The following is a 25,181-nucleotide window of genomic DNA, read 5'->3' as shown; positions in this document are numbered from 1 at the left end:
ACAAAGTTATGACAAAGATAAAGACCAAGGCAGGATTAGCTCAAGACCAAGGCAGGGTGAGACCAAGTTGCGACAACTTCTATCAAGACTATGGCCTGTTGGGATCAAATCAAGACCAAGGCAAGGTTAGACCAAGACCAAGACTAACAATAGACTTGTACCAAGATCAAGGCAGGGTGGGACCAAGGTAAGACCAATATTGGACTTGTATCAAGACCAAGGCTAGGTAAGACCAAGACCAAGACTAACAATAGACTTGTACCAAGATCAAGGCAGGGTGGGACCAAGGTAAGACCAAGACCAATATCGGACTTGACCAAGACCAACACCAGACTAATACCAAGACCAAGGCAAGGTGAAACCAAGTTACGACAAAGATCAAGACAAAGGCAGGGTGAGACCAAGACCAGGCTTGTACCAAGACCAAGCCAGGATGAGACCAAAACCAGGCTTATACAAAGACCAAGTTATGACAAAGATAAAGACCAAGGCAGGGTGAGACTAAGACCAAGGCAGGATTAGCTCAAGATCAAGGCAGGGTGAGACCAAGTTACGACAACTCCTAACTATGACTATGGCCTGTTGGGATAAAATCAAGACCAACACCAGGCTTGTACCAAGACTAAGGTAGGACAAATAGTGGACTAGTCTCTTGGTCTCTTCAAATCCTCAGGTTAAATCACTATGGTCACTATAATCTTTTAATTGTGTGGTCTGAACTTCAATCACTGAGCAGTGAAAAGGGCGAGACTGCCTGACTCTGCAAGGGAAGTCTGAATCAGCCTCAAGCTTCCTGATCTGGGCAGGAAGTGAACAGGAAGTCTAGATTTCTACTACTTCCTGCTTATGTTCCTGGTTCTGAGGAAGTGACGCGGTGACCAGGGCAGAGCTGAGAGCAGCTGATACTGTAACAGTGGAAACATGTTTCACTGCTGTCTTGTGTTTTTGTTTTTGACGGACGCTGATTGCTCGCTTGTTTGTTCTGTCGCTCTCTGATAGCAGTTCTGGTCTCGGGTGTTTGGAGCACGGCGCATCCTTTCGGAAACCAGAGAATTTACTTTAAATCGGACAAGAATGTGTTCTCCGGTGCTGCCGCTAAAATAAATGATTAATTTCCAGTTAATCTGTTGAACATTTCAGAGAAATCGCAATTAGATTTTGAACTTGAAATCACAGAACTTGACTCGTGAGGAAATGCTGAAAATTTCTTGTCAAATTTTGACATGAAATTAGGAAAAAAAATAGAAAGGAAAATCATAATAAGTCACAGTGTCAGAAGGACAAATGGTTGTTGGATATTTTGCCCCCAAAATTGCTCAGCTCTAATATAATATTTTACACTGTAAAATAACAGGGGGTAGAAATTAAGTCCATGAAATTTAAAAGTAGGGATGTAATGGTAAAAAAACCCACGGTAAAATTCCAGTTGCTTAAGGTTCACTTCAATTATCGAAAATTTGTGTCAAATTTTGACATGAAATTAGGAAGAAATAGAAATGAAAATTGTATAAAAAAGGCAAATTATTAAATTGCAAGGTCTGCTACTCACAAGTCCATTTTAGTTTTTTTCGGTGCAAAGTTTAAAAGAATATAACATAAATCCATTATAGTGAATATTATAAAATCATAAAAAGTGCAATCATAAAATAACAATATAATATTGTTTACACTGTAAAGTAGTAGAAATTAAGTCCATGTATGTAACGCTTAGCGGTGTCACGGTAAAATCTCCATTGATTTAATCACCATGGTAACTACTGTCGGTAACCACGTCGTGGAAAACTCGCAAGATGTTTTAATTTAAACATTTGAGTTACTCATGCAAGGTTTTATCAGTGCAGTGATGATTATTAACATCTTTTTTAAACACATTTTAACAATACTTCTGATAAATCAATAACATCTGGATGTTCCGTGAAAGCTCCAGCTTCTGTTTCTTGTGTTTTGTGTTATGTTATTTGCATAGATATATAACAGCAGGTTCTGTGTATCCTGAAATAAATATATAAACAACCACACACACACACACACACACGACGTGTAGTTCATCATCGGCCACAAAAACTCTCTGCCTCCTGACCTGCGTCTGTCTAAATAAAGCCGGACCTGAGTCTTTAATGGACCGCAGATGGAAAATACAGTGCAGGGGCTAATTCATTTTCTGTGTTTGTGTGTGTGTGTGTGTGTGTGTGTTGCCAGCAGAACAAGAGCCTGTGTTAGATGTAGAAAATGTCATTTTAGTGGTGAGTGGATCGACGGAGAGTTCACTGTTGCACAGCCATACGATGTACTAAGTCTAAAATAGGACACACACACACACACACTCACACACACACACACACACACACACACACGCACACACACACACACACACACACACACACACACTCACACTTATTAAATGGTGTTGGTATTGTTGTAACCCTGGCAGGCCTCTCTTTCTACTGCTGTGTGTGTGTGTGTGTGTGTGTGTGTGTGCGCAGTTCTGCCACCCCCGAGAGGCCAGATAATGGGTCGCGCTGACTCAGCAGAAAAAAAAAAAAAAAAGAACATGTGGAGAACGACAAAGAACAACAGACGGATTGGGGATGAATTGTAGAACTGAAATAGAACCGGGCTTCACAGCATGAGGGGAAAGCACGTGATACGCGTTGGTGAAGATCGTGGATAGTGTTTGTTGATTGTTTGTTTGCCAATAGTTTGCGATATCGAGAAAAGTCTATGGACTGGCCATCTGTCCAGGATGTGACCCCACGCCTTTCACCCCAATGCTAGCTGAGATTACTTGTACTTGTAGCAAGTATTGAGATTTTTTCTCCTACTTCCGGTATTTTCAAAATAAAAGCATTACTTTTGAACAGATGACCTACCACAATAAAAGTAAGACAAAACTCATTTACTCCACTCAACCAGTCATTGGGGTGATTCATCTTTTGATTATTTTCTTGATTAATCGAGTCATCGCTTGGTTCATAAAATGTCCTAAAATGTTGATTGGTGTTTCTCAAACCTCGAAAGGGATTTTCTCAAATGTCCCAAAAATGGTTTAAATGATTTCTTTTGTGAAAATCACATTTAAGAAATTAAAAAATCTGAAAACTTGTTTTGATTTCTTATAAACACTTAAACCGATTAATCGATCTGTCAAAATAGTTGACGATTAATTTAGCGGTGGATTAATCGAGTAATTGGTTCAGCCGCGAATTTAACGACGATTTATCGGCCAACCGAAACTAGCACAAGGAACAACATACGTTTATCGCACTTAAAGCTGACTCTGCGTTATGTATATACTGTATAGTTTTTGTACATGTAACAGTTGCACGTGTTGATGACACTGAGCAAGCTGCAGCTGAAACCTGTTACCGCTGTAATTTCCAGGAGGAAATAAGCACTTCTTCACTCCATCAGTCTACCAATCTGTGACAAATGACTCAATGTGTGTGTGTGTGCATAAATGCTAATGTCTCTGTGAGAAGAGATGGTGAAATAATGAGGAAATAGCGCCGTGGCCTCTTCATTGCTCACAAAGCAAACTTTCTCCGTCTTCCTCAAGTGTGTATTAGCGATGGAGTAAAAAAACAACAAAAGAAGCTTCGCCGCTCTCTTCTCTACTCGTGCTGCTGCTGCTGCTGCTGCTTTTTCATGCACTGAATATGTGTCTTTGTCTTTCACATAAACTCAAGACCTTTTCATGTAGGTGCGATTCCTTTTTCCTCTCGACGAGATAATTGGTAATGGATTAATTGAAAGTGCGATCGTCAGACTTCAAAAGAGCGCAGAGACGTGCATCAGCAGCACCCAGACAAAAATCTTTAGTGATGGAGCACGGAACAGAACAAAGTCTGGCACCAGAGTGTGGATCTGGTTAGCAAAGTGTTTTTTCAGTGGAGACAAACACAAACCTAGAAAACTAGTGAGCAAAGACTGTGCCTGGGTTCCAGTTTCAACGTCATTTGAATGTGAGGAGGAACAGGGAGGAAAAAAAAACAGAACCAGCCGCCAACATTTCCAGGAACTTATTTACCTGCAGGGGAAAGAATTCCCGCTAATCTGTATCTGTGTGGTTTGCGTTTCCACTGCATCTCTATGGGGTTTCATTTGTTCCAATAATATTTGTATATGTGCTGATCCACACGTATTTCTTCACAATTGTAACTTGTATATTGATTTTTACAAATAACATGACATTTGTAAAACTGAAAATTGCATTTGTGAATTGTGATTCTGCATTTGTGGATCGCCAGCACACGTGATATTTGTCTCAACGATGCCTCCCTGCATCAGCAGGTGGCAGTGTTTTACAAGCACAATCTAAGTGACAATGCTCTCCATGGCATAGCTAGATTGTACTTGTGACACAAAGTGACCACACGAGGCAGCAGTGGAGTTTTTACCAACTTTTCTTTGTGTAACGGTGATAGAAACTAACACCCACCAGTGGCGGCTGGTGACGTTTTATTCTGAGGGCATTCGGCAAGTCAGTTTATCAGGCATTTGAATTTTGCCTTCTCTATCACTCGTTTGTTCACATAGTATTTTCCATATGTATCCTTGTTTGTTTGTCTTTATTATTATTATACTTCAGAGAAATGTTTTAAGTCTGTATTACCTGTCTGAATCCAGGCTTGTTCAGTGTCCAGCATCTGAAAGACGAGGGAAAACTAAACATGGCACTGGTCTGAGTGCAACCAGTTAGCCACTCCTTCTTCTCATACCAGCTCCGGTCTTTGGTTTTCTGTTTTATGGTGACGTTCGGCTGCTCAGGTCCAGTTTTTCTGCAGTGACAGAAAGTTGTTTGTAATTTTTTTTCACGATGAAATCGGCAATTAAGCGCTGGTAAAGTTAGCACAACTTACAGAGAAGTGAACGTTCCGCCGTGTCCGCCGGCATGAGGCCGTGGGAAGTCTCAGTGACGCATCAGTGCGTGTGACGAACTCACGTTGGGGCGAGGCCTCCCGGAGCCCATTGAAATGAATGGTAGGGTCCAAAATGAGAAAAAAAGAATCTCAACATGTAAGTCTATGAGAGCGTCTGGGGCCATTTTCAATCTGACTGACATCGTCCCAAGGGGGTGTGGCTACTGGGGGGAGTGAAACTCAGGCTGCTGAACGTCACAGCGATATTCAGGCTGCTGATTGGACAATATTATTAAGAGTTTTTTCTCTCTTGTTTTCACTGTCGCCCACTATGGGCCAGCCGCCGCTGACACCCACCCACATTTATATTGATCTCCTATAAGCCCTGATGTTCACCGTGAAGACAACAATATTCCTCTGTTATCTTTTATGTTTTTAACCTCACAAAAAGTAGCAGCGTCCTCACCGGTGCCTGCGTTTTTACAACAGTAATCAAAGAGCAACCGCTAGGGATATGATGGTCAAATAACAGTTTGTGACTGTGTGTTATTGGAAAGGATGGTGCGTTATGATTTTTTATTATTATTATTATTGTTGTTGTTGTTGTTGTTGTTGTTGTTATCGCAGCCTTGTTTCTCCCGCAGTATTTTCAACAGCTATGGTCTTGCTTCATGGTTTGCTCGAGGCGTTGACGGAGAGAGAGAGAGAGATGCAGTTTGGTCGTAAATGGTCGGCGCTGTCACATGCTTGTGTTGCCCTGTGTGAGAAAACAAATCACCCGGTTATTATCTGTTGTGTGTTTTAGATCTGGCTCCTGCACGCAAATCAAACGCTGCCCTAAAATAGAACCGTGCATTGATTACGTCACACTCACTCCAGAGCTCTCGCTCTCTCTGCACGGACGGACACGTATCCTCATACGACCGTTACCGCTATATGAGGCCATGACAAACCGAACAATGCCGAGGTGTAGATCATTTAAAAAGATTACGTATCATTCCAAAATCTACTTATAGTTCCCAAATTTACTTATAGTTCCCAAATTTACTTAAAGTTCCAATATCTACTTATAATTACAAAATTATATTAATAATTACAATTTCTAATTATAATTTCAAAATCTACTTATAATTCCAGATTCCACTGATTGGTCAGAGTGTGGTCACCCACTTACTAAGAGTAAGGGACCGTCCTATGCATCATTTTTTTGTCAGAAAGGCGTTCCATCCACACGTAGACGGCATTTTAGGGAAAACTGAAATCTCAAAACGCTGGCCTCGCGTTTCTGCGTAGACCGACAATGACATCATATTACCCAGCTCTCTCTTGCACTGTCACTCATTGTCTTGTGTTTGGCGATTGTTTGACAGTGTTACCAACTGAAGTAAACTAAAGTCAGCCTGAAAAGACGCTCGATATCACAAGGACATGTCCTGTCTTTACAGATTTCACACACGGGGCTGAGAATTGTAAAATAAAGAGAGGAGAAAACAAAACCTTATTTTATACTTGAATAAACGAAACAGATCAGTGATTGTTCCACACATAGTCGGTGATGTGTGGATGGATCTCACTAATGCAACAGAATTGTGCAAAGTCGCTAGATTTGTCGCCAGTTGCTTTTTTGAAGCCAGGTTTCTGTAAAGTGACTTTTTTCCCCGTAATGTGTACAACGTCTTCTTCTCTAGTTTTGGTGTAACGTTACAGTGCCACTTACAGTCCTGGCATATGTACTGCAGTGAGTCGCTTTGGTTTTTTTTTTGGTTCCATGCGGACGGAGATATTTCCTGAAACAATGCGTTCAAATACGGTCAAATACGGGGTAAAACTGCTGTTGAAAACAGCAAAGAAAATGATCGTTTATGTTTCGTGCCGTCTGGATGTGGCCTAAGTCTCCTGGAAATTAATGTAAGTCAATGTAATGTCCTCTGAATTCATGGAAACCAGACTGTGTGTGTGTTGGAAGCAGTTAAAACAGATGCCGTTGAATGCTCCAATAGAAGAATGAGTGAAAGGAACTGACCAGCCTGCGATACAAACAGCCTGTCTACCAACGGGGGACCCCCTGCTGACGCAAACACTTATGTTTGCACACACACACACCAGTGCATTTCTTAACAACCTCACTGGCTTGCGTTGGAGGATATCGAGGCACGGAGCCATGCACATTGCATGGGCTCAGGCTCATACATGTAGTTGGCGTGCGGCGGAAGCCTTTAAGCTGTAAGACGAAGTGAGAAGAGGAAGAGAGGCGTCACAGAGGGAGAGAGTGCGAGTCCAAGGCAGCTGCAGGATTGTGGCGGTCTGCCCTGTGTTTTCTCCTGAGTGCTGGCACTGACACCATGAGGCCTGCTGTTCTGGCTGCAGCGGCCCGGGCCTGCCTGGTGAGGGGGGGGCGCAGAGAGGACAGGGATTGTGTCCACAGTGAAGACGAGTCACCCAGTTGTCCGTTGATTGTTGTATCTCTCCAGTGTCCATCTGCTCCTGGGCCCCACTCGCACTCGCTTGTCTCCAAACTGTACAGTGGCTTCGGATATTAATCAACCCCAGGAGCTACTTCTGTTTTCACTCTTTGTTGTGCTTCAGCTTTGCATTAAAGCTGATAAAATTGTGGTGTTGACCCACTTTATTTGGTATACAGTACATCAGCCATAAGAACTGTGAACTCCTGTTTTGAAGTCTTGAGGTGTGGGATCTGCAGTTGGTACGGTATGGTATGTTTCAGTTTGGTACAGCATGGTATTTCTTTTGGGGGGGTTGACCAACAGTTTAAAACCTGGGCAGCCCGTGGCCTAGTGGAAATGGAACTCGGCTTTCTTGGAATACAGACAAGGCAAGGGCATGAGTACCTCTGAGCAAGACACCCAAGTTACCCATTGATTGGCTTAAGTGGAAGGCGTGTTTCCACCAAGTGGAACAGTTTGGCACAGTGCTACTGTTTTACGCTTCCATTAGGAATAGTACCAAATTAAGTGGCCCCAACCGTTCCATTTTTCTGTACCCTTTCCCTGGGGTACCAGAGTAATGGTACAGGAGGGAGCTAGACCCACGACAGTCAGAAACGTTCCACTCCCGGTGTTTCTTCAACGCCCCGCAGTCTATTCTCACACCAAGCTTGACATGGCGCTGGACTGGTACAATGTCACGTTAAGTATCTCGCTGACCGTACCACCAAACTGTACCATGCTGTACCCATGATGGAAACACGACTCTTGTGCCGGTCTCAAACCCCGGATAAATGGGATAGTTACATCAGGAAGGGCATTCGGTGTAAGATATCTCCGTCAAACCACAATATCTCCAAAATAGCAGGTGATCCACTGTAGCGACCCCTTGAGAAGATGAAAGATGAATTTGAAAGAAAAAGAAAAAGAAAAACCCAACAATTTAAAACCAAAACATCGTTTATAAAAGTATTCCGAGCCTTTTCCGTAGCTCTGTTATCAGGTGCATCCTGTTTTCTTTAATTATCCCAGAGCATGACTGGAATGCACCTGTGGCAAATTAAATTGATTGGACATAGTTAAGAAAGTGCATGCTTGTGTGTGTGTGAGTGTGAGGTTCCTTAATTTGCACTACATGTCAGGACAAAGACCGAGCCATGAAATCCTTGAAGGTCCTTGAAGAAAATGTGTCTTAGCGTGTGCATGGGTTCTCCCGGAGCATACTGCTGGAGAGCCTTTGGGGACAGATCTGTCCTCGAGTGTCCCAGCCAAAGAACCAGACACAGGCTGCACCGTAGAACATCTGCAGAGAGACGAGAATGTGGCAGTTCTCACGCGACCCACTCTAACTGACAGAGCTTTGCAGCGTCTGCCAGGAGGAGTGGGATCCAGGTGTGAACAGAGTCAGAGCCGGAGCTGCTGCCAAAGGAGGTTCTGATGCACTGAATTAAGAGGCTGAATATGAATGTTCGGATTTTAACAGTGGTGTGTTGGGCGCGGCTACAGCCATGGTTTTGTTTAGAAAAACATTTTTATCTCACAATCATGACTTTTTTATCTTCCATATTAAACTATTATATTATGTCAGATAGAGGAAACATCTAATCTGCTGCCTGATCTATTTTAACATTTCCTTGTTTACATTTCTGCGTTGTATTGCAGTAGTTTTACTTTATTTTTTAAGAGCTCGTCCACGACCTTCTTTGCCACGTTGAAGTTTGGTATCGCGCACATGAAGAGCGCTGAAGTGCTTCTGCCGTAACGGCAGCGATTCAGCCTGGATTCTTTCCCCCACGTGAAGGTCATTGCAAGCGTGATTGAAAAATAATAATAACACTTTTGAGTGAGCGCACACAATAGAGACTAAAATGCAGCCGCGGGAATTTAAAGTCCCAGTCGGTGGTTCATTGTCGCCCCTTCAGCGTGAGCTTTTTAAACAGGTCAGATGTTTTGTGAGTGGTAAAATGGAGACACATTCAGATCATGTGTACAAGATATATTCTATATTTCGGCGACCTGAAATCATAAAGCGTCCGACTCCGCGCCTACGTCGCCCTCGTTTATTGAGTATCTTTTCAAGGTGATTCCATAAAGATGATTTGAATGTGTCGACTCGCTTTTATGCTCCAAATACATCGACTGAATTACAAAACAACCCCAGCGACTTTTATTTTGGTGAAGAAACTTTTGACACTAGCTCATAAAAAAAAAAAAATAAAGATTTATTGATTGATGTGTTTATGTTTTTGGCTGTTTTTTGATGTGTTTATGTTTGAAAATGGGTGGAAAATTCATGGTAAAATTTCAACATTTTCAAAGAACACTTTTTAAGAAGCAAATACAATATTGATTTAATCATTCATAAATATTTTTTGTTTTTTTGTTTGTTAGATATTTACAATTATTTTGTCAGATGTCGACAGGGAAAACTTGGGGAACGAGTCGTTCCAAAACTCAGTAGCCAATCAGCAGGCAGCTCCATAAGGCCCGCCCACAAACAAAAAACCACGGCGCAAAGAACAAGTGCATTTTCAAACAATAAAATACAATATATTTGAATGATTCAATCTGTATTTTATTTGACACAAATCTAGTTCCATATTATCGAGAGCAGTTACCATGGTGATTAGAGCTAATACGGTAGCCTTAACCGACGGGCATTTTACTGTGGTTTGCACCATTAGTCCGTTGTTAAAGTCTGTAAATGTAGAAAGAGTCTCTGTGTCAAACAACTGTCCTGCTTTCACCTCCAGGCTTGACCTTAAAAACCGGCTCTGAATCACGAGTTGTTTCCAAGCGTTCTCGCCTGTTTTTAAGTATCACTTTTGACTGTTCTACGTGTGACGTTGGATACATAATATACCAACACACCACACACTCTGAAGAGGAAAGGGAGAGAAAATGAATGAATGAATCAGTCGCTGTTTGTATGGAAAACAGCTGGAGCAGAGCAGAGGAAAAAGGAAATGAGTCTAAATGGAACACGGGTGAAGAAGAGAAGCTGAGGACAAACTTGTAAAAAGCAGCGGTCATTACACACACACACACACACATGCACACACACACACACACATACACACACACACACACGCACACACACGCCCGACTCGCTAACAGATGTTTTCCCATGGCCTTGTCGTGTTTTTTACCCTCTGGTTGTAATAAATCCTCACAGTGCGTGGACCGGGGTTAAAAAAAAGAAAAAGAAAATGTTGCCTGCTGCTTTGCATGCTGCATTTACGTGTGTGTGTGTGTGTGTGTGTGTGTGAGAGACACACACGGACACTCACACACTCACACATTTACAGGCTTGTACAAGCTGTGGCAGGCGACAGTGCAGGGGAAGTGTGAACCGTAGAAGACCAGACAAAATGACATGTGTTCGCCCCAGGAGCTGGCACTGTAATTGTGTGTGTTTCTGAAGTGTGTGTGTGTATGTGTGCATATGTCAGAGTGTGTGTGTGTGTGTGTGTGTGTGTGTGTGTGCAGCGCCAACCCTGCTGTTTACCGTGGGGGATTTTAGAAGAATTGTAGGCAGCTGGCAAAAACCCACTCATTTCTTTTTTCTTCTTTTTTCCCCCTCTTCATTTTTAAATTTGTGTTTGTGTTTGTGTCGTAGTCAGTCCGTCCGTCCGTCCGTCTGTGTCCCTCTGTCTGTCTTGTCCCGTTCACCTGTGGATTTGATGCTCTGTCGCTGCAAGAGTTAAACAAAAATAGGCTATTTCATCCATGAAAAGAAGCAATAATGCACCTGGGGACGTGGCAGGCTCGCGACAGAATTTTAAAGCTGGACCAGGGATAGTAAATAAAATAAAAAAATCTATCTCGGTGGACAAAGATCAACATGAATCACAAATAAATGAAGATAAAAGAGAACGACCTCTCTCTTTTTTTTATATGGCCTACTGCAATTTTGAAATAAGATAAGATAAAGATATTTTATTATTCCTGCAATGAGGAAATTTACATTGTCACAGCAGCAAAGTAAGACAGTTAAGATCAAGATAATGAATAAAACATGATAAACGTAAAGTACAATATTGAAAGATAATAACAATACAACTAGAATGTACGGTATAGACAATTACCACAATATATACAGTATAGTTCATGAAAATGTCAAATGATTGACACATTTTAGATTAAATATTGTCCTGATATATAGACATTATTATTATACAGAATGAAGAAAACATGGTTGTTTCTCACACATCTGCACAAATATGACACAGTAACCATTTAAACATGATGAGCGTCTTCTTTTCGCAGTTTCAGTCAAAAATAATCACAACCTTCCAGCTCTACTCTTCTCTAGTTACCTTGATTTTGAAATGGAATTCTGGATTTGATTTTGACCCTGAAACCACCACCGACGTGTACAGCGACGTTTGCCTTGTATCGTCAGGTCAAACTTCTATTGATTGATTTTGTCACAGATGAAGGTTTTATTGATGCTGGCGCCGCAATCAAATGAAGTAAACGCTCTTATTTTGTGATGCCAGTTTTGGTTTGATATGCTATTGTGCATTTAATTAAGGTTCAAAAGTGCAATACAGTACAATTCATTTTAACCTAATTAAATTCAAATACATGATAATGTCAACATTTTTTTTGGATTTAGGGTTGAAATTAATGGTCAAATATTTTTGATTAATTGGTTTGAGTGTTTATTAAAAAACATTTATTTTTCTTAAATGTGAATATTTTCTGGTTTCTTTGCTACAACTAGTCGATTAATTGAGAAAACAATTGACAGATTAATCGACAGATTCGATCGTTCTTTGTTTTATTCTTGAAAATTTATTCCCACAGAATTATTAGTATTCATTTATGTTCGTAGTCCAAGAAGTCACAAACATCTGCCTGTTCTCTCTCTCTCTCTTTCCACCAAATCTGTCCTTTTATTTACTTTTGTGAAGCAAACGGAGCTGAATTCACTCATTTTCGCCGTTTGTCTGTTGAAAACGTAAAAAAAAATACTTTAAAATTCAAATGTTAATGTTCATTTTTGTCTTTGTTTAAATTTCAGGGTTCCCTGCTGCTTGGCGCTGGATGTCCAAACACCTTCCGGACTTTTCTGCAGTCAGACGACAAATTTGCTGTGTCGTCATTGGTAGCTAGCATTTTAAGTCACTGCTGTTGAAGCACCAGTTAGCATTAGCATTATACTTATATTAGCCGACATCTGGCTGCTCAAACTGGAAGATTATTATTATAATTATTATTATTATTATTTTTACTGGTAATAACTTTAATTGAGTAGCTTTTTTTTAGCATTTGTGCTCCATACACGAGTTGGCTAGTTAGCGTTAGCTGCCAGGATGGATCGCAGCAGCTGGAGCGGCAGCGAGAGTGCCGGCGAGGACATGGACAGAATGAGTGACTCGGGAGGTGACAAAACCATGGACGGGGACCCCGAGGGCGTCTGGAGCCCCGACATCGAGCAGAGCTTCCAGGAGGCCCTGGCCATTTACCCGCCGTGTGGACGGAGGAAGATTATACTGTCGGACGAGGGGAAGATGTACGGTGAGTGAGCGGCGGACATTTCACTACATACGTTACAAAAAAGAGGTCACAAAATATAATGTTTTTATGATATAAAAAGCAAAAAAAAAGCGCTTTTGCTCAGTTATCTCTTGTTTTGGAAAGTAGATTTTGAAGTAGTAGATTTTGGAATTGTAAGTAGGTTTTTTAAGTCTTTTTAAATGATCTACAGTTGGACATTGTTGGCTTTGAATCTTGCGCTCATGACTCTTCAGTGATGACACTCTCTGACCAATTTTAGTATTAGCTCAGCTCACTTGGAACCTCATCAGATCAGGTACTAAAAATAATGGAGACCTGGTTTAGAGCTAAGATTTGAATTGTTGTTATGGTTTAAGTTAGAGTTAGAGATTTGCTTACGCTGTCTCAATGAGTGGAAGTCAATGCCGTGTCCTGAGAAGAATAGCTGCGTGTGTGTGTGTGTGTGTGTGTGTGTGTGTGTGTGTGTGTGTGTGTGTGTGTGCTAATAAAGTGATGAACAGATGGTCCTCTGGCTGCCACCAGCTGTGCCTGTGTTCTCTCAGTATACAGAGTGCACTCTCCTGATTTCTTTGCACTACTTTAGTCTTGGGTTTAAATTTAAATCAAAACTCCGCCCCAGTAGCAGATACTTTTTAACCTTCGAGGCAGACTGATTAATCAGTGCCTGTTGCGTCTTCAAAATAAGTGGCACTGATGTCATTACAAGGCGAATAAAAATAAACTTTACATGTAATTACAGATTTCTGTGGATTCTAGCTGTGACTATTTTGGCGAATGAAACATTATTATTTGGACTCTAAAATAAAAGATTTCTTCATGATAAATGTAGGAATGTTTTGTCTGATGAGGGAAACAAATGAAAGGATGAACTCCAGACGGTTACCGAGCACACGCGTGTTGACATATACAGTAGTGCACTCATATAGGAGCCAATCAATGGCTCTCATCCTGTCCTCTGCCTCAGTGGCAGTTTGTTTAGCTTGTTGACTCTGTCTCCGCGCCGGTGACACGTTCATCACCGAGGCCCTAATTGCATTTGAGAGCGCAGAGCAGACGAGCTACTTTACCGCTCTGTGTTGCTCTGAAGGTCCAGCAATCTGTTTTTAAGGACCCTAAATCTGACCTCTGACCTCCAATCATGTGATTCTACATGGAAGGAAACACCTTTGTACTCAGATGTGACCTCCTCCGTAGAGTTCCAGTACATGTTTAAATCCAGGGGTTTTCCACCTCTGAATAAGGTCACATGACTGATGCTACAAACACGTCTGTAGTGCTAGTTAGCATAGTTTACGCACTGTGGTTTTCAACAAAACTCACGGGGGAACGTGGAAAATATTTCCACACCGGGGGGAGGGGTTCGAGTTCAGTCGATGTGTGGCCACCCAAATCTGCAGTTGCCGTGACAGCAGCTTTGGGTTAGCAGGAGGAGCTAATGTGTAGTCGTGCTACGGCTAACGGCTACAACCACAACAGTGCGGTTTGTTTTTTTGTCCCCTCTGACACGTCTGCTTTTAACAACATTGTGAGAATCTGACGTTCGTTAACAATGTGTTTGTAAATAGAAAAAAAAAAATGCCACAGGAAGTCCAACATGACCGACTTCCTGTTTAGTGAAAAGACAAAGAAAAAGTGCTGTGAAAGGTTTTTCCTCAAATTCAAGTGACTTAACTTCTCTCCAGATCTTATCCCTGTGCCAGCATGGCTACATTTTCTTCTACACACACCGTCAACTCAGCTCATCTTACTCTCAACCTGGCCTTCAAAATAAGAGCCACTGACTTCACATTTGTACTACTTCCTGTTCAAAGCTTTTGACATAACAGCAATAAAAGACTAGATTAGTGATTCTTTTCTTAAAAAGAAAAGATGTTTTCATGTTACCTTTTTAGTTTAGTAGTCACTACACGACTGACGCAAAACATTAGCGCTAACAGGAAGTAGCCACACTTTTGCACATGCCCAGAACAAATTGTGTTTCAGGTACGGATCGGATCTGTTACAGAGGGAAACAGTTTCTTCTTCTTTTGTGGGTTGTTGATTCTAATGATGCCTGGCAAACCAGTTAACAGGTGCATTACTGCCACCTACTGAACTGGAGTCTGGATAAACAGAATACAGTCAAAACAGAAAAAGTCACAATCTTGTCATATTTTGATCGTAACACCCTTTAAAAACAGCATCTTGTCACAGGCGGGAACAGGATCACATATATTGTCTTTTGACTTTGGATGAAACATAAATGCCTTTTTGATGATTTGTTTTTGAGTAGAAACTGATGCAAAACCCAACCTGTAAAAGACGTCCTCACTGCACACTTCAAACCTTTAATTAAGCAAAAAAAAAAAAAAGGGCGGCTAACAGGTGAGTAGTGCTGCAGAGAAGAAAGAGGTATAATATTTGATGGGGCAGGGAATCTGCGTTCTTCTAAAAATACCCCCCACCGGCTACAGGCTAAATGGGCTGAAATGGAAAAGAAGAAAAAGGTGCGCGGGATGAATTCACATGTAAAAGGGAGAATTGAAAAGGTGCATAATAGCACTATTATCCTTGGCAAAAGTACACGAGGTGTAGAAAGTAATGGGCAGTGGCTATGTCCCCTATACAAACATGGTATGGATTTACGGGACAAGTTAATGGCACTGAACCTTCGTCTAAACGTCTAAAGCAGCAGATCAGGGACATGGTCCAGAAAACAGACACATTACGTGAAGTCTACAACATACTGTGACTGTTAATGGAGGGAGAGCAGGCTGCAGCATCGACATAAACCACAATTATTATTCAGTAAGTGCCTTATTAAAGTGTTTTATTCTGCGTCGTCTTATAAAATATTCCTAGTTTACAGAGAGAAGTTTACAGACGCCGCCTGCAGCCACGATACCAACTGTCAATTACACTGGTGACCACCAGGGGTCAGAATCACAGCGCAATATGATACATGGTCTATGATACCAATAATATTACGATACGATACATCGTGATGTCCGATACCAACGCGTTAGCGTGAAAAGTTAAAAGTGCAGGATCTTTATTGTTTATTCACAACATACAGAACAGAGGTCATAAAGTCTACGTATTAAACGTGGATGGGGTTACCGTAGCTTTCTTCACCCTTCATTCATTTGAGCAGCGCCTTCATGAGGAGACATGAAGTAGCGACTGTTTTACTTTTGAGCGCCTTCATTTGTTAATTAATATTGTTGTTTATTACAATATTACCATGTCACCTGACCGAACCCAACCCCGAAAACCAATCGATTCCCAGGCTTTGCTCTTCAAACCAGAACCCATTCTTTTTCTTATGGTTTTTACTTGCCAACCCAAACTAGGGATACTGTTTTTCTTTTAATGTCCAATGCTGATATCACAAACCTGACCCTTGTAATCCTCTTATGACCATCATGATATTCAGGCTGCCTGGATGTATCTGGATTTTTATGGCTGTAGAATTGTCCAAAAAAAAAAGGTTCAGTGAGTGAGTTTTTCCAAAGATAACTTTCACTTTTCCATATCCGGCAGTTATTCAAGCCTTTCGGAATTACGGTACTGAGAAGCTGATGTCACAAATGTGCGGCACGCTGGTGAATATCATCTGAGATTCTACCGTAACGACAAGTGTATGGGAGCAAAAAAAGCTCTATTTCTCTGCTTTCCAGTATCCATCCGTCCGTCTTCTACCGCTTTCTCCTCTACACGAGGGTCGTGATCTCAGCTGACATACGACGACAAACCCTGGACAGATCGCCAGTCCATAGTTTGTGAATTTTCTACGATAATGAGAAGAACGCATGCTTGTTGGCGACATGCTAACAGAAGGGTTAATCCGCTCAAACAGGAACATGTCCTAAATGTCACCCAAAGGGAGTCCAAAACGCTTGAGGGGGTGCTATAGAGCCAATGTGCCATGCCCAATGATCTTGACCAGTATCACCCTGACAGTGATTATACCGAGTATTGTATATGATCACTTCTTCTCCCACTGCAGATTTTAAGGTTGTTTTCCAACAAATAAATCATTATTTGTGTTGAAAAAGACAAAGAAACAAACAAATGAAGGACACAAACCCCATCGTCCCTGATCGAGCGCCCGGGCCTCCTGTGGTCTCCAAGGTCTGTCCATGCCACACAACAATGTCCATCCACTCCACTGCAGCCTTGTTAGCGAGCGCAGTCCGCAAGGCTTTGACCTTACTCTGAGAGAGAGAGAGTTTTCTGTGTAAAGCAGCTCGGGCTCTTAATCACTGCACTTAACTGAGAGTGGTGAGTGAAGGTAAACCACTGGAGCGCTGGCTGGCTGGCTGGCTGCAGGAAAAGTGAAAAGAAGAAGAAAATGGTTTCCACACAGTGAAAAAAAGTGCTTATTTGCTAAGTGGTCGTTTGTCTCAATGCTGCCTCAATGACAAGTGACAAATGAGATGATAATTGGTTTCTAATGCTGCGTTTTTTTCCTCGTGCTCTCGGCCTCGTCGCTATTACATCGTTCCAGTCAGAATTCCATCGCTTCATTTGTTTTTAACTTTATGTCATGTTGGGTTTGCAACCTGTGATTAGTTTGTGTCTATAAAGGCTGGGACGTAGGCTGACATCGTTGGACGTCGGTCAATAGTCATTTCATTGGACTTTGTTGGACACTATGCCGTGTCCTGCATGTTAGGCGACCTTTGGTTGTCTTTTTAGAAGATTTGTGATCTTGAATTGTTGGCGGGGAACTTTGTAACCGATTACCCTTAGTAAACGTTTTACTCCTGTTAAAAATTATTTAATTTCTGTCCATAAAGAATTTTGAAAACACAACTATTTGGCTTCTTCAGGTGATATTTTATCCGGGTATTTGTCAATGCTGGTTGATTTGAAAGGGTTTTCAATGGGGATACTGGTCATTTTTGCTTGGTCTTATATTGAACCTTTGTTGTCAAAGACAATACCAACATATATTTTACAAGATCTTGGTCCAAAGTTGCAAAAATGTAAATGTTAATTCAGTGTATTTGGAAGTGTGTTATCATCTCACTCTGTATCTGCTCGCACACAGAGTAGCTACAGCTTGGAGAAATGGGGCAGTGTTCGGTCACAGTTAATGACCATCTGACTTTGGCCTTGAAGTCTTTCACTGGGCAAAAAGAGAAAAGAGAGGGAGAGACCAAGAGGAGAAGAGGGAGGGGAGCAGAGGGGAAGCCCATTCACTACAAGAGGGACAGAAGAGGGGAACAAGGGATCAGCCAGAGGATGGATGGATGGATGGGGGTCATCTGTGTGTGTGTGTGTGTTGTTGGAGAGTTTTGGAGGAAGAGGGAGGGAGAGAGAGAGAGAGAGAGAGGGATGTGTGCCGCAGGGTTAGTGAAGGATGATAATTCACCGTTAAGCCTCCTAGAAAGACCAGCTGGCCCCTCTGGAGTCAGATGTCAGCCTCCGCAGCCAGGACCCACTCTGTGTGTGTGTGTGTGTGTGTGTGTGTGTGTGTGTGTGTGTGTGGCACATGCGTGTGTGTGTGTGTGTGTGTGTGTGTGCATGTGCCTGCGTGTGCTGTCGCCAGTCACGGCTTTGATTGCTAGAAGGAAAACACCTGCACGAGCTGTAGATTTTATCACTGTAAGCTCCCTATCTCTGCGAGAGTGGTCAGAGCACACACACACACACACACACACACACACACACACACACACACACACCATCTGCTAGTTAGTTAGGGCTATTGTTGTGAGCCATTTGGGTGGTGAGTAGAGGTTTTGGCTTTGTGCTGATCTTGACCATCAGTTGGCCAGCTGGCCTGACTTTGGTTTTCCACTTGGTTTGGAACAGAAAAACAAGCCAAAAAGAGACAAAACCAAAGTAAACGGAGCCACAACAAGAACAACAAATAATAAACAAATAATAAATAAAAGCAACAACAACAAAAAAAATTTTTTAATTAACCACATTTTTACAAGTTGGGAGTCATAACCTGTTTACAATATTAAACCTAAAAGAAAAAAAGTCTATGACATTTAAATTACTTTAAATGTTTTGACGTTAGCAGCTATGCTATGCATGCCATGACATTTGTGTTTGATGTTAGCTTTGGTTGCTACACTCTGTGGCATCAAAAAAAAAAACAGCTATGGTAATCAGATACCATGGCCTGAGTGTTAGCGGCTAGCCACACAATCATAGCATCAATATTTGATGTTAGCAGCTATGATAGCCACACACCATATAATTAGTGTTTGATGTTAGCAGCTATAATAGCTACACACTGTAGCATTCATGTTTGATGTTGGCAGCTATAATAGCTACACACTGTAGCATTAGTGTTTGATGTTAGCAGCTATGATAGTTACACACCGTAGCATCGATGTTTGATGTTAGCAGCTATGATTGCCACACACCATAGCATTCATGTTTGACATAAGCAGCTATGATAGCCACACACTGTAGCATTAGTGTTTGATGTTAGCAGCTATAATAGCCACACACTGTAACATTAGTGTTTGATGTAAGCCGCTATGATAGCCACACACTGTAGTATTGGTTTTGATGTTAGCAGCTATGATAACCACACACCGTAGTATTGGTTTTGATGTTAGCAGCTATGATAACCCCATACTATAGCATTGATGTTTGAAGTTAGCAGTGATGATAGTATCATGCCATAGCATTGATGTTTGACATTGGTTAGCTAACGTCACACACTAGGTAACTAAATGCAGTGGCTCTGGTGTTTGACGTTAGCAGATATTGACATTTAGCTACGATAGCTGTAACTGTGATTCCACAGCTGCTTTTGTGTAGCAGTAAAAGTTGCTTCATCTTCAGGTTTTCACCGCCGATAAACAAACAAACAAACAAACAAACAAACAGTCAGACCATTGTGATGACATCACCTTGTAAAGATGGCTGCAAATGTCATCTCATTTTTTTTGTTGTTGTGCCAAATCTCATTTAAGGTAAAATAATAAGAACAAACCGCAGTGGTTATTGCTCGGTGCTTCATCTCCACTTAAGCAACACTGTTAATCTGTTAACTAATCTGTGTGTTCACACTCACACACACACACACACACAGTGTATTACAAAGCCACGTCTCTGTAACAGGTTTTCTGGATGTAACAGCAAGGTTTTCTTCCTCCTCCTCTGCCTGACTAATCTATACTAGCCAGGTCATGCTGAGTCTGCTGTGCTCCCCATTGAATGGGTTGAATTATTCAGCATTGTAAGTGTGTGTGTGTGCGTGCGTGCGTGCGTGGCTGTGTGTGTGTGTGTGTGTGTGTGTGCGCACACGCATGGGTACAGCTGGCCTGCTGGTTCCTTTAATCAGGGGACAGCCAGTCTGCATGAATGCCTGTATTGTTGGGTCATGTGTATTCAGGGCCTTAGCGTACGTGTGTGTGTGTGTGTGTGTGTGTGTGTGTGTGTGTGCACACATGTGTAGAGGGCTCAACAAGGGGCATCGTCACAAGGTCGCTGGGTCAACAGCAGTAAATCAGACCCAAAGTTGTTTGTCAGTTTCATATGATTCATACTTGTGTGTTTTATGAGGAAGAAAAGACAGAATAACAGTTTTGTTTGTGTGTGTGTGTGTGTGTGTGTGTGTGTGTCTGTGTGTCTCTGTGTGCGTGTGTGTACAGAATGTTTCATCAATATGGTCTGTGTTTTTTTCCCCCTCCAGGTCGAAATGAGCTGATAGCCAGATACATCAAGCTCCGAACAGGAAAGACGCGTACGAGGAAACAGGTAATTATGGGATTGGACATCAAATCCAGTCGCACCATCGAAAGGCAGATCACTTAGAATAGAATAGAATAGAATAGAATAGAATAGAATAGAATAGATTTATGAGGATATAAGGGATGCACTTTTTTCTGTAAAATGTCAGGAGTCACAGGTTGTATTTTTCAGGCCTTGTGAAGACAGTCATTTAAATCTGCAAAATAAACATTTTTTGTTATGAAATTAAATGTAATGAATTATTGGATGAACTGCTGTGACTGTAATCTGTCATGTATTAGTAGTAAATCAGTCAAATAAAATAAGATTTATTCCAAAACGTGGTGTTATAAAGATCAAGAAACATAGATTAATACATGTTTGTTACCCTCAGGCGTCAGTTTGATTGACTACGCTCTTAAGTCATTAAGGACAGAAATGTCCACGTCCAAAAACACACTTATAAACATTACAGATTAATATTTTATTTTTGCTTTTTTTCTACATAAATCTCTTAAACAATTTTCGGCCCTGGTCAAAACTGTCAAACATTCAATAGTTTTGAGGATTTTAACCCTTGTTATTTTTTCTCTATAAAAAATATTGGGTGGCTGAGGGATTTTTTTTTTATATCAGGCTAAAATATGGACTTTGATGCATTATTCGTTTTTGTGTCGCATCAGATTTGAAATTCACTACCCTCTTTAGTTATTAAGGACAAAAATGTCCAATTCCAAATACTGCTATAAACGTAGTCCAGATTAATTTTTTCTGCTTTTTCGTGTAAAATCTTCTGATCAACTTCAGTCCTGACCAAAACTGTCAAATTTTGAATTATTATCAGGATTATTATCAGGATTTGAACCCTCACCGTCATTTGTGATTACTTGTCACGACAATTTTTATTTTCCATATAACAAATGTCTTTTTGTCAAAGATTAACCAAAATATTGACTTTGATGGATTATTTGTTTTTCTGTCGCATCAGATATCAGAATCCTTGTCCATTATGGATATTTTGCCTGAGGGTTTTTTTTTGGTCAGAATTAACTGGTGATGATAAGAGAGGCGAGAACAGCTGAATCAGTCACAAACATGTCAGCCAATCATTTTCTAAGATAAAGGAACATTCTGTGTATTGACACGTGGACTTAAATGCCGAACAGAATTATTATAAGTTGAAAGTTAATCAGACATTAAATACTTAATGTCAGAGCGATAAATAAGGAGTTACATACGTACTGTATGTGTTGATTTTGTATAACATCAATGTGTGAGTTCTTGGCCTGTGTTTCCCAGGTGTCTTTTTTACTCCATATTCAGTGTGTGTTTGTGTGTGTTTAAGCCTTTCCAGTGTGGCAACAGGCTTTTCATAACCATGGCAACTCACTGTTTGGTCCTTCCTCCTCTCTTTACCACCCTTCAACTCCCCCTTTATTTTACCCTCTCCTCTCCTCTCCTCCTCCTCCTCTTCCTCCTCCTCCTCCAGGTCTCCAGTCATATTCAGGTCTTAGCCAGAAGAAAATCCAGGGAATTTCAGTCTAAACTAAAGGTAAAGACAGATGCAACGATCCATCACATTTAAAAATGTTACCACTGTTGAACACAACGAGGATTAGCACTAATTACCACCGTGAATGAACAGGTAGGAAAGGCGCCACCTGCAGACCCAGAAAGAGAAAGACACACACTAATAAAAAAGACAAAGTTATATAAGGAATGCCTTGATATCACTCTGGTGTGTCATGTGATACATGAACTGTAGATACAGTTAAGTAAGAATATACTGAGTTTGCCCAATATGTGGTTTATAACTTCATTTAAACATTTTAGTTAAAGGACTAAGTCACTATAGTCTAGGCTCTTCCTCAACAGAACATGATGTTAATAGATGATAAAGTATGGACCATATGAGTGGACACCAGTGTGATTGACAGCTGGTTACCGTCCAATAGGAGCCTGGTTGCACGTGACATCTGTGAGTTTTTGTTTTCAGTCGTGAAAGACTTCAAAATAAAAGACTACATACACAAACATTTTAAATACAAAACACTCAAACAACTATGTAGCAAATATTTAACATAACATGGTTAAAATGTTGCTGATTTTTAAAAAATAATTAAAAAAGAGCAGGTCCTGAAAAAACTGTCACTGATGGAAAACCAGAAAAATGAGTGGATTTGAACGGAGTCGAGCTAGAACTATCTTATGGAAGTGCCACGTGTTTCTTGTAACCACTCACCAAAAAAAACTCTCACTTCAAGTATTAAAATTCAGTCTGATTTCAGAGTCACTGCCTCTGTTAATGTTATTAACCTCCCCGAGGAGAAGCCATTTCTCGCAGTGCCAATTAACTTGAGCGAAGCTGCCAATTAGTGAGTTCTGCAGTTATTGCACAGCCTGTAATTCCATTTCATTCAGCTGTTTGTTGCTCTGTGGTTCATATAATAATAGACACGGTCACAACTTGCACTGACTCTGTCGCCTTAACAGCCCATAACGGCGTTCAGTCAGAAACTCCGGGCGGTTTGACCGTCCAACGCCAGTGCAGCGTTTTCCTGCTGAAGTCTGAAAACTTCTACAAAACCAGTAGAAGACACTGCTGCACAGTTTATTTTTATGTACATAATAATCCAGTAACAGTATAGTAATAGTATAGAAAGAAAGGAGGTAGTTTTGTGATAATATCTTCTTTCTAATGCAATTAGCTTTTAATAACACAGTAATAACACAGTAATAACCATGTAACAGCTTGGTAATGACTGCAATTAATGTAATATCTTCACAGTTAAATGTATGGGAATCAGAATTTATCGTTTACATTGACGTCGGTCAGTTTGATGGCCAGTTGTTTTGTGAGATTGTCTTGCGTCTCATGTCATGTCTCTTGTGTTTTGGTGGATGTGTAGGACCAGAGCGCCAAGGAGAAAGCTCTGCAGAGCATCTCCTCCATGTCCTCGGCTCAGATCGTCTCAGCCACCGCCATCCACAGCAAACTGCTGCCGGGAATAGTACGAGCCAGCTTCCCTGGTAACGCACAGGTAACACGCAAACAGCCCATTTAAGGTGTGAGGACCGGCCAAATGCCTCCGTGTTGGTTTTAAATGTTTCTCTGCAGCACCTTGAATCTACCTTTGTGTGTTTGTGTTTGCAGCCTCGGTTCACTGTGTGTGTGTGTTTATTTTCAGCTGTGGCAGGGGATGATTCCTGGGGGACAGTCCAGCTCCACCACAGAAGAGTGAGTCACATTCACCTTAAATAACCTCGTCTCACTTTTCACAGTCACTGACTCTCAGCCTCAGAATAATAAGTCCATTTTTAAAGGTCCAGGGTGTAAAATTCAAAGTTTAATTGTTCTTCCTTTGGCAGAAATAGAAATTTAAAAAAAGAAACTTAATTTTTTCAGTGTACAATCACCTGATTGTATGAATTGTTGGAATGAAGCAGCTCTGTTTAAAGTACATTTGGCTGGACATTGTTTGCTTTACTGCCACCTGGTGGACGGGAGTGGAATGGCATGTTGTAGCCATCAAACATTCATATTCAATAGGTTAATTTAATAAACAAGTGATGAACTGTGGTCTGCAAGAAACTTTAAAGTGTCTCCTGACAGTGAAAGTTCCAGGTACTTTAGTGCATATTCATATGATGTATTAAAAGCAGGTAAACTGTTGTCGGTAAGAAACATTTCAGTTTATTTCAGTGAATAAACGTTCCAGTTTACACTAGAAGTACAAACCCTGCTCGAAACCCAAGTGATCGATGACCTGCAGGAACCTTTCAGTTCTTTAAAAGAGTTCCAATTACTTCTGTTTGAAATGCAACTTATTTTTGAAACCCGTGCTAAACGTACAAAACCCTAATCGATCTGCAGGTGACCAGTCGTCCGCAAGAACCTTTGGTGGACTTTCAAAAAGTTCCAGTGAAGAAAAGTTCTTTTGTACTGAAAATTGTGCTTCAAGTCCAAATTCTTCTCAAAACACAGATGAACGTTGATCTGCAGGACGACGACAGTTTGTTTTAAGAGAAGTTCCTGGTGCTTATGTTTTTTCAAACGCTTTCTGTGCTTTGAAAAAGTTCCATTGAATGAAAAGTTTTGGTACTTACTGTAAGAATCATCAGGCGGTCGTTGATCTGCAGGAAGATGATAGTTCTTAAAACCCTGAAGCGTATTGAATAATGTGCTACCCTGCTCATTACGTTGCTCATCTCTATGACACGACCATATTATTATGATGATGATGAGGATGATGGTGCTCATGCTCTTGACCTTGGCGCTCATAGAAGAGAATTCCTCTCTGTGTGACCGTGTGTTCTTGTCCTCACTCTCAGCCTCTTCACCGCTGTCCTCTCTGTCTTCTTTCTTTCTCAGTATCAAGCCGTTCTCTCAGCAAGGCTACAATGTGCAGACAGCAGGGACCACCACAATCTCAGGTGAGAGGGAATATGGTACAATTATCTCTTTACTCTCCTGCCAGTTCTGGCCCCGCCGTCTCTCTACAGGGTGGTTCTTGACTCCTTTTTGGCGGCGGCATCTCCGGTTTGCCTCGAGGTCGAGAAGATGTCTGAACTTTGTCGATTTAAAGGGATATTTCATGATTTAATGGTGTTCCTGTGTGAATATGAGCCTCCGTGTGTCACTCATAGTCTGATGTAAGATATACTG

The 25,181-nt window shown here is 41.2% G+C and overlaps 1 protein-coding gene across 2 annotated transcripts in view; it reads left to right on the top strand.

The window, feature by feature from the left end:
- The window catches only part of tead1a (TEA domain family member 1a), a 37,125-nt gene that overhangs the window by 7,207 nt on the left and 4,737 nt on the right, over nt 1–25,181 (top strand). For both annotated transcript variants that reach the window (XM_044035279.1, XM_044035282.1), the window contains exons 2-7: nt 12,333–12,829; nt 20,478–20,542; nt 22,005–22,067; nt 23,425–23,556; nt 23,704–23,753; nt 24,888–24,949. In XM_044035279.1, coding sequence (XP_043891214.1) covers nt 12,625–12,829; nt 20,478–20,542; nt 22,005–22,067; nt 23,425–23,556; nt 23,704–23,753; nt 24,888–24,949 — 577 coding nt within the window. In that variant the 5' untranslated portion in view covers nt 12,333–12,624. The remainder of the gene's footprint in view (nt 1–12,332; nt 12,830–20,477; nt 20,543–22,004; nt 22,068–23,424; nt 23,557–23,703; nt 23,754–24,887; nt 24,950–25,181) is intronic.

This window comes from Solea senegalensis, linkage group LG10 (genome assembly GCF_019176455.1).
Source record: "Solea senegalensis isolate Sse05_10M linkage group LG10, IFAPA_SoseM_1, whole genome shotgun sequence".
NCBI classification, from domain to species: domain Eukaryota; kingdom Metazoa; phylum Chordata; class Actinopteri; order Pleuronectiformes; family Soleidae; genus Solea; species Solea senegalensis.
The sequence above is the reverse complement of the archived record's forward strand: the minus strand, read 5'-3'. Positions and strand labels throughout refer to the sequence as shown.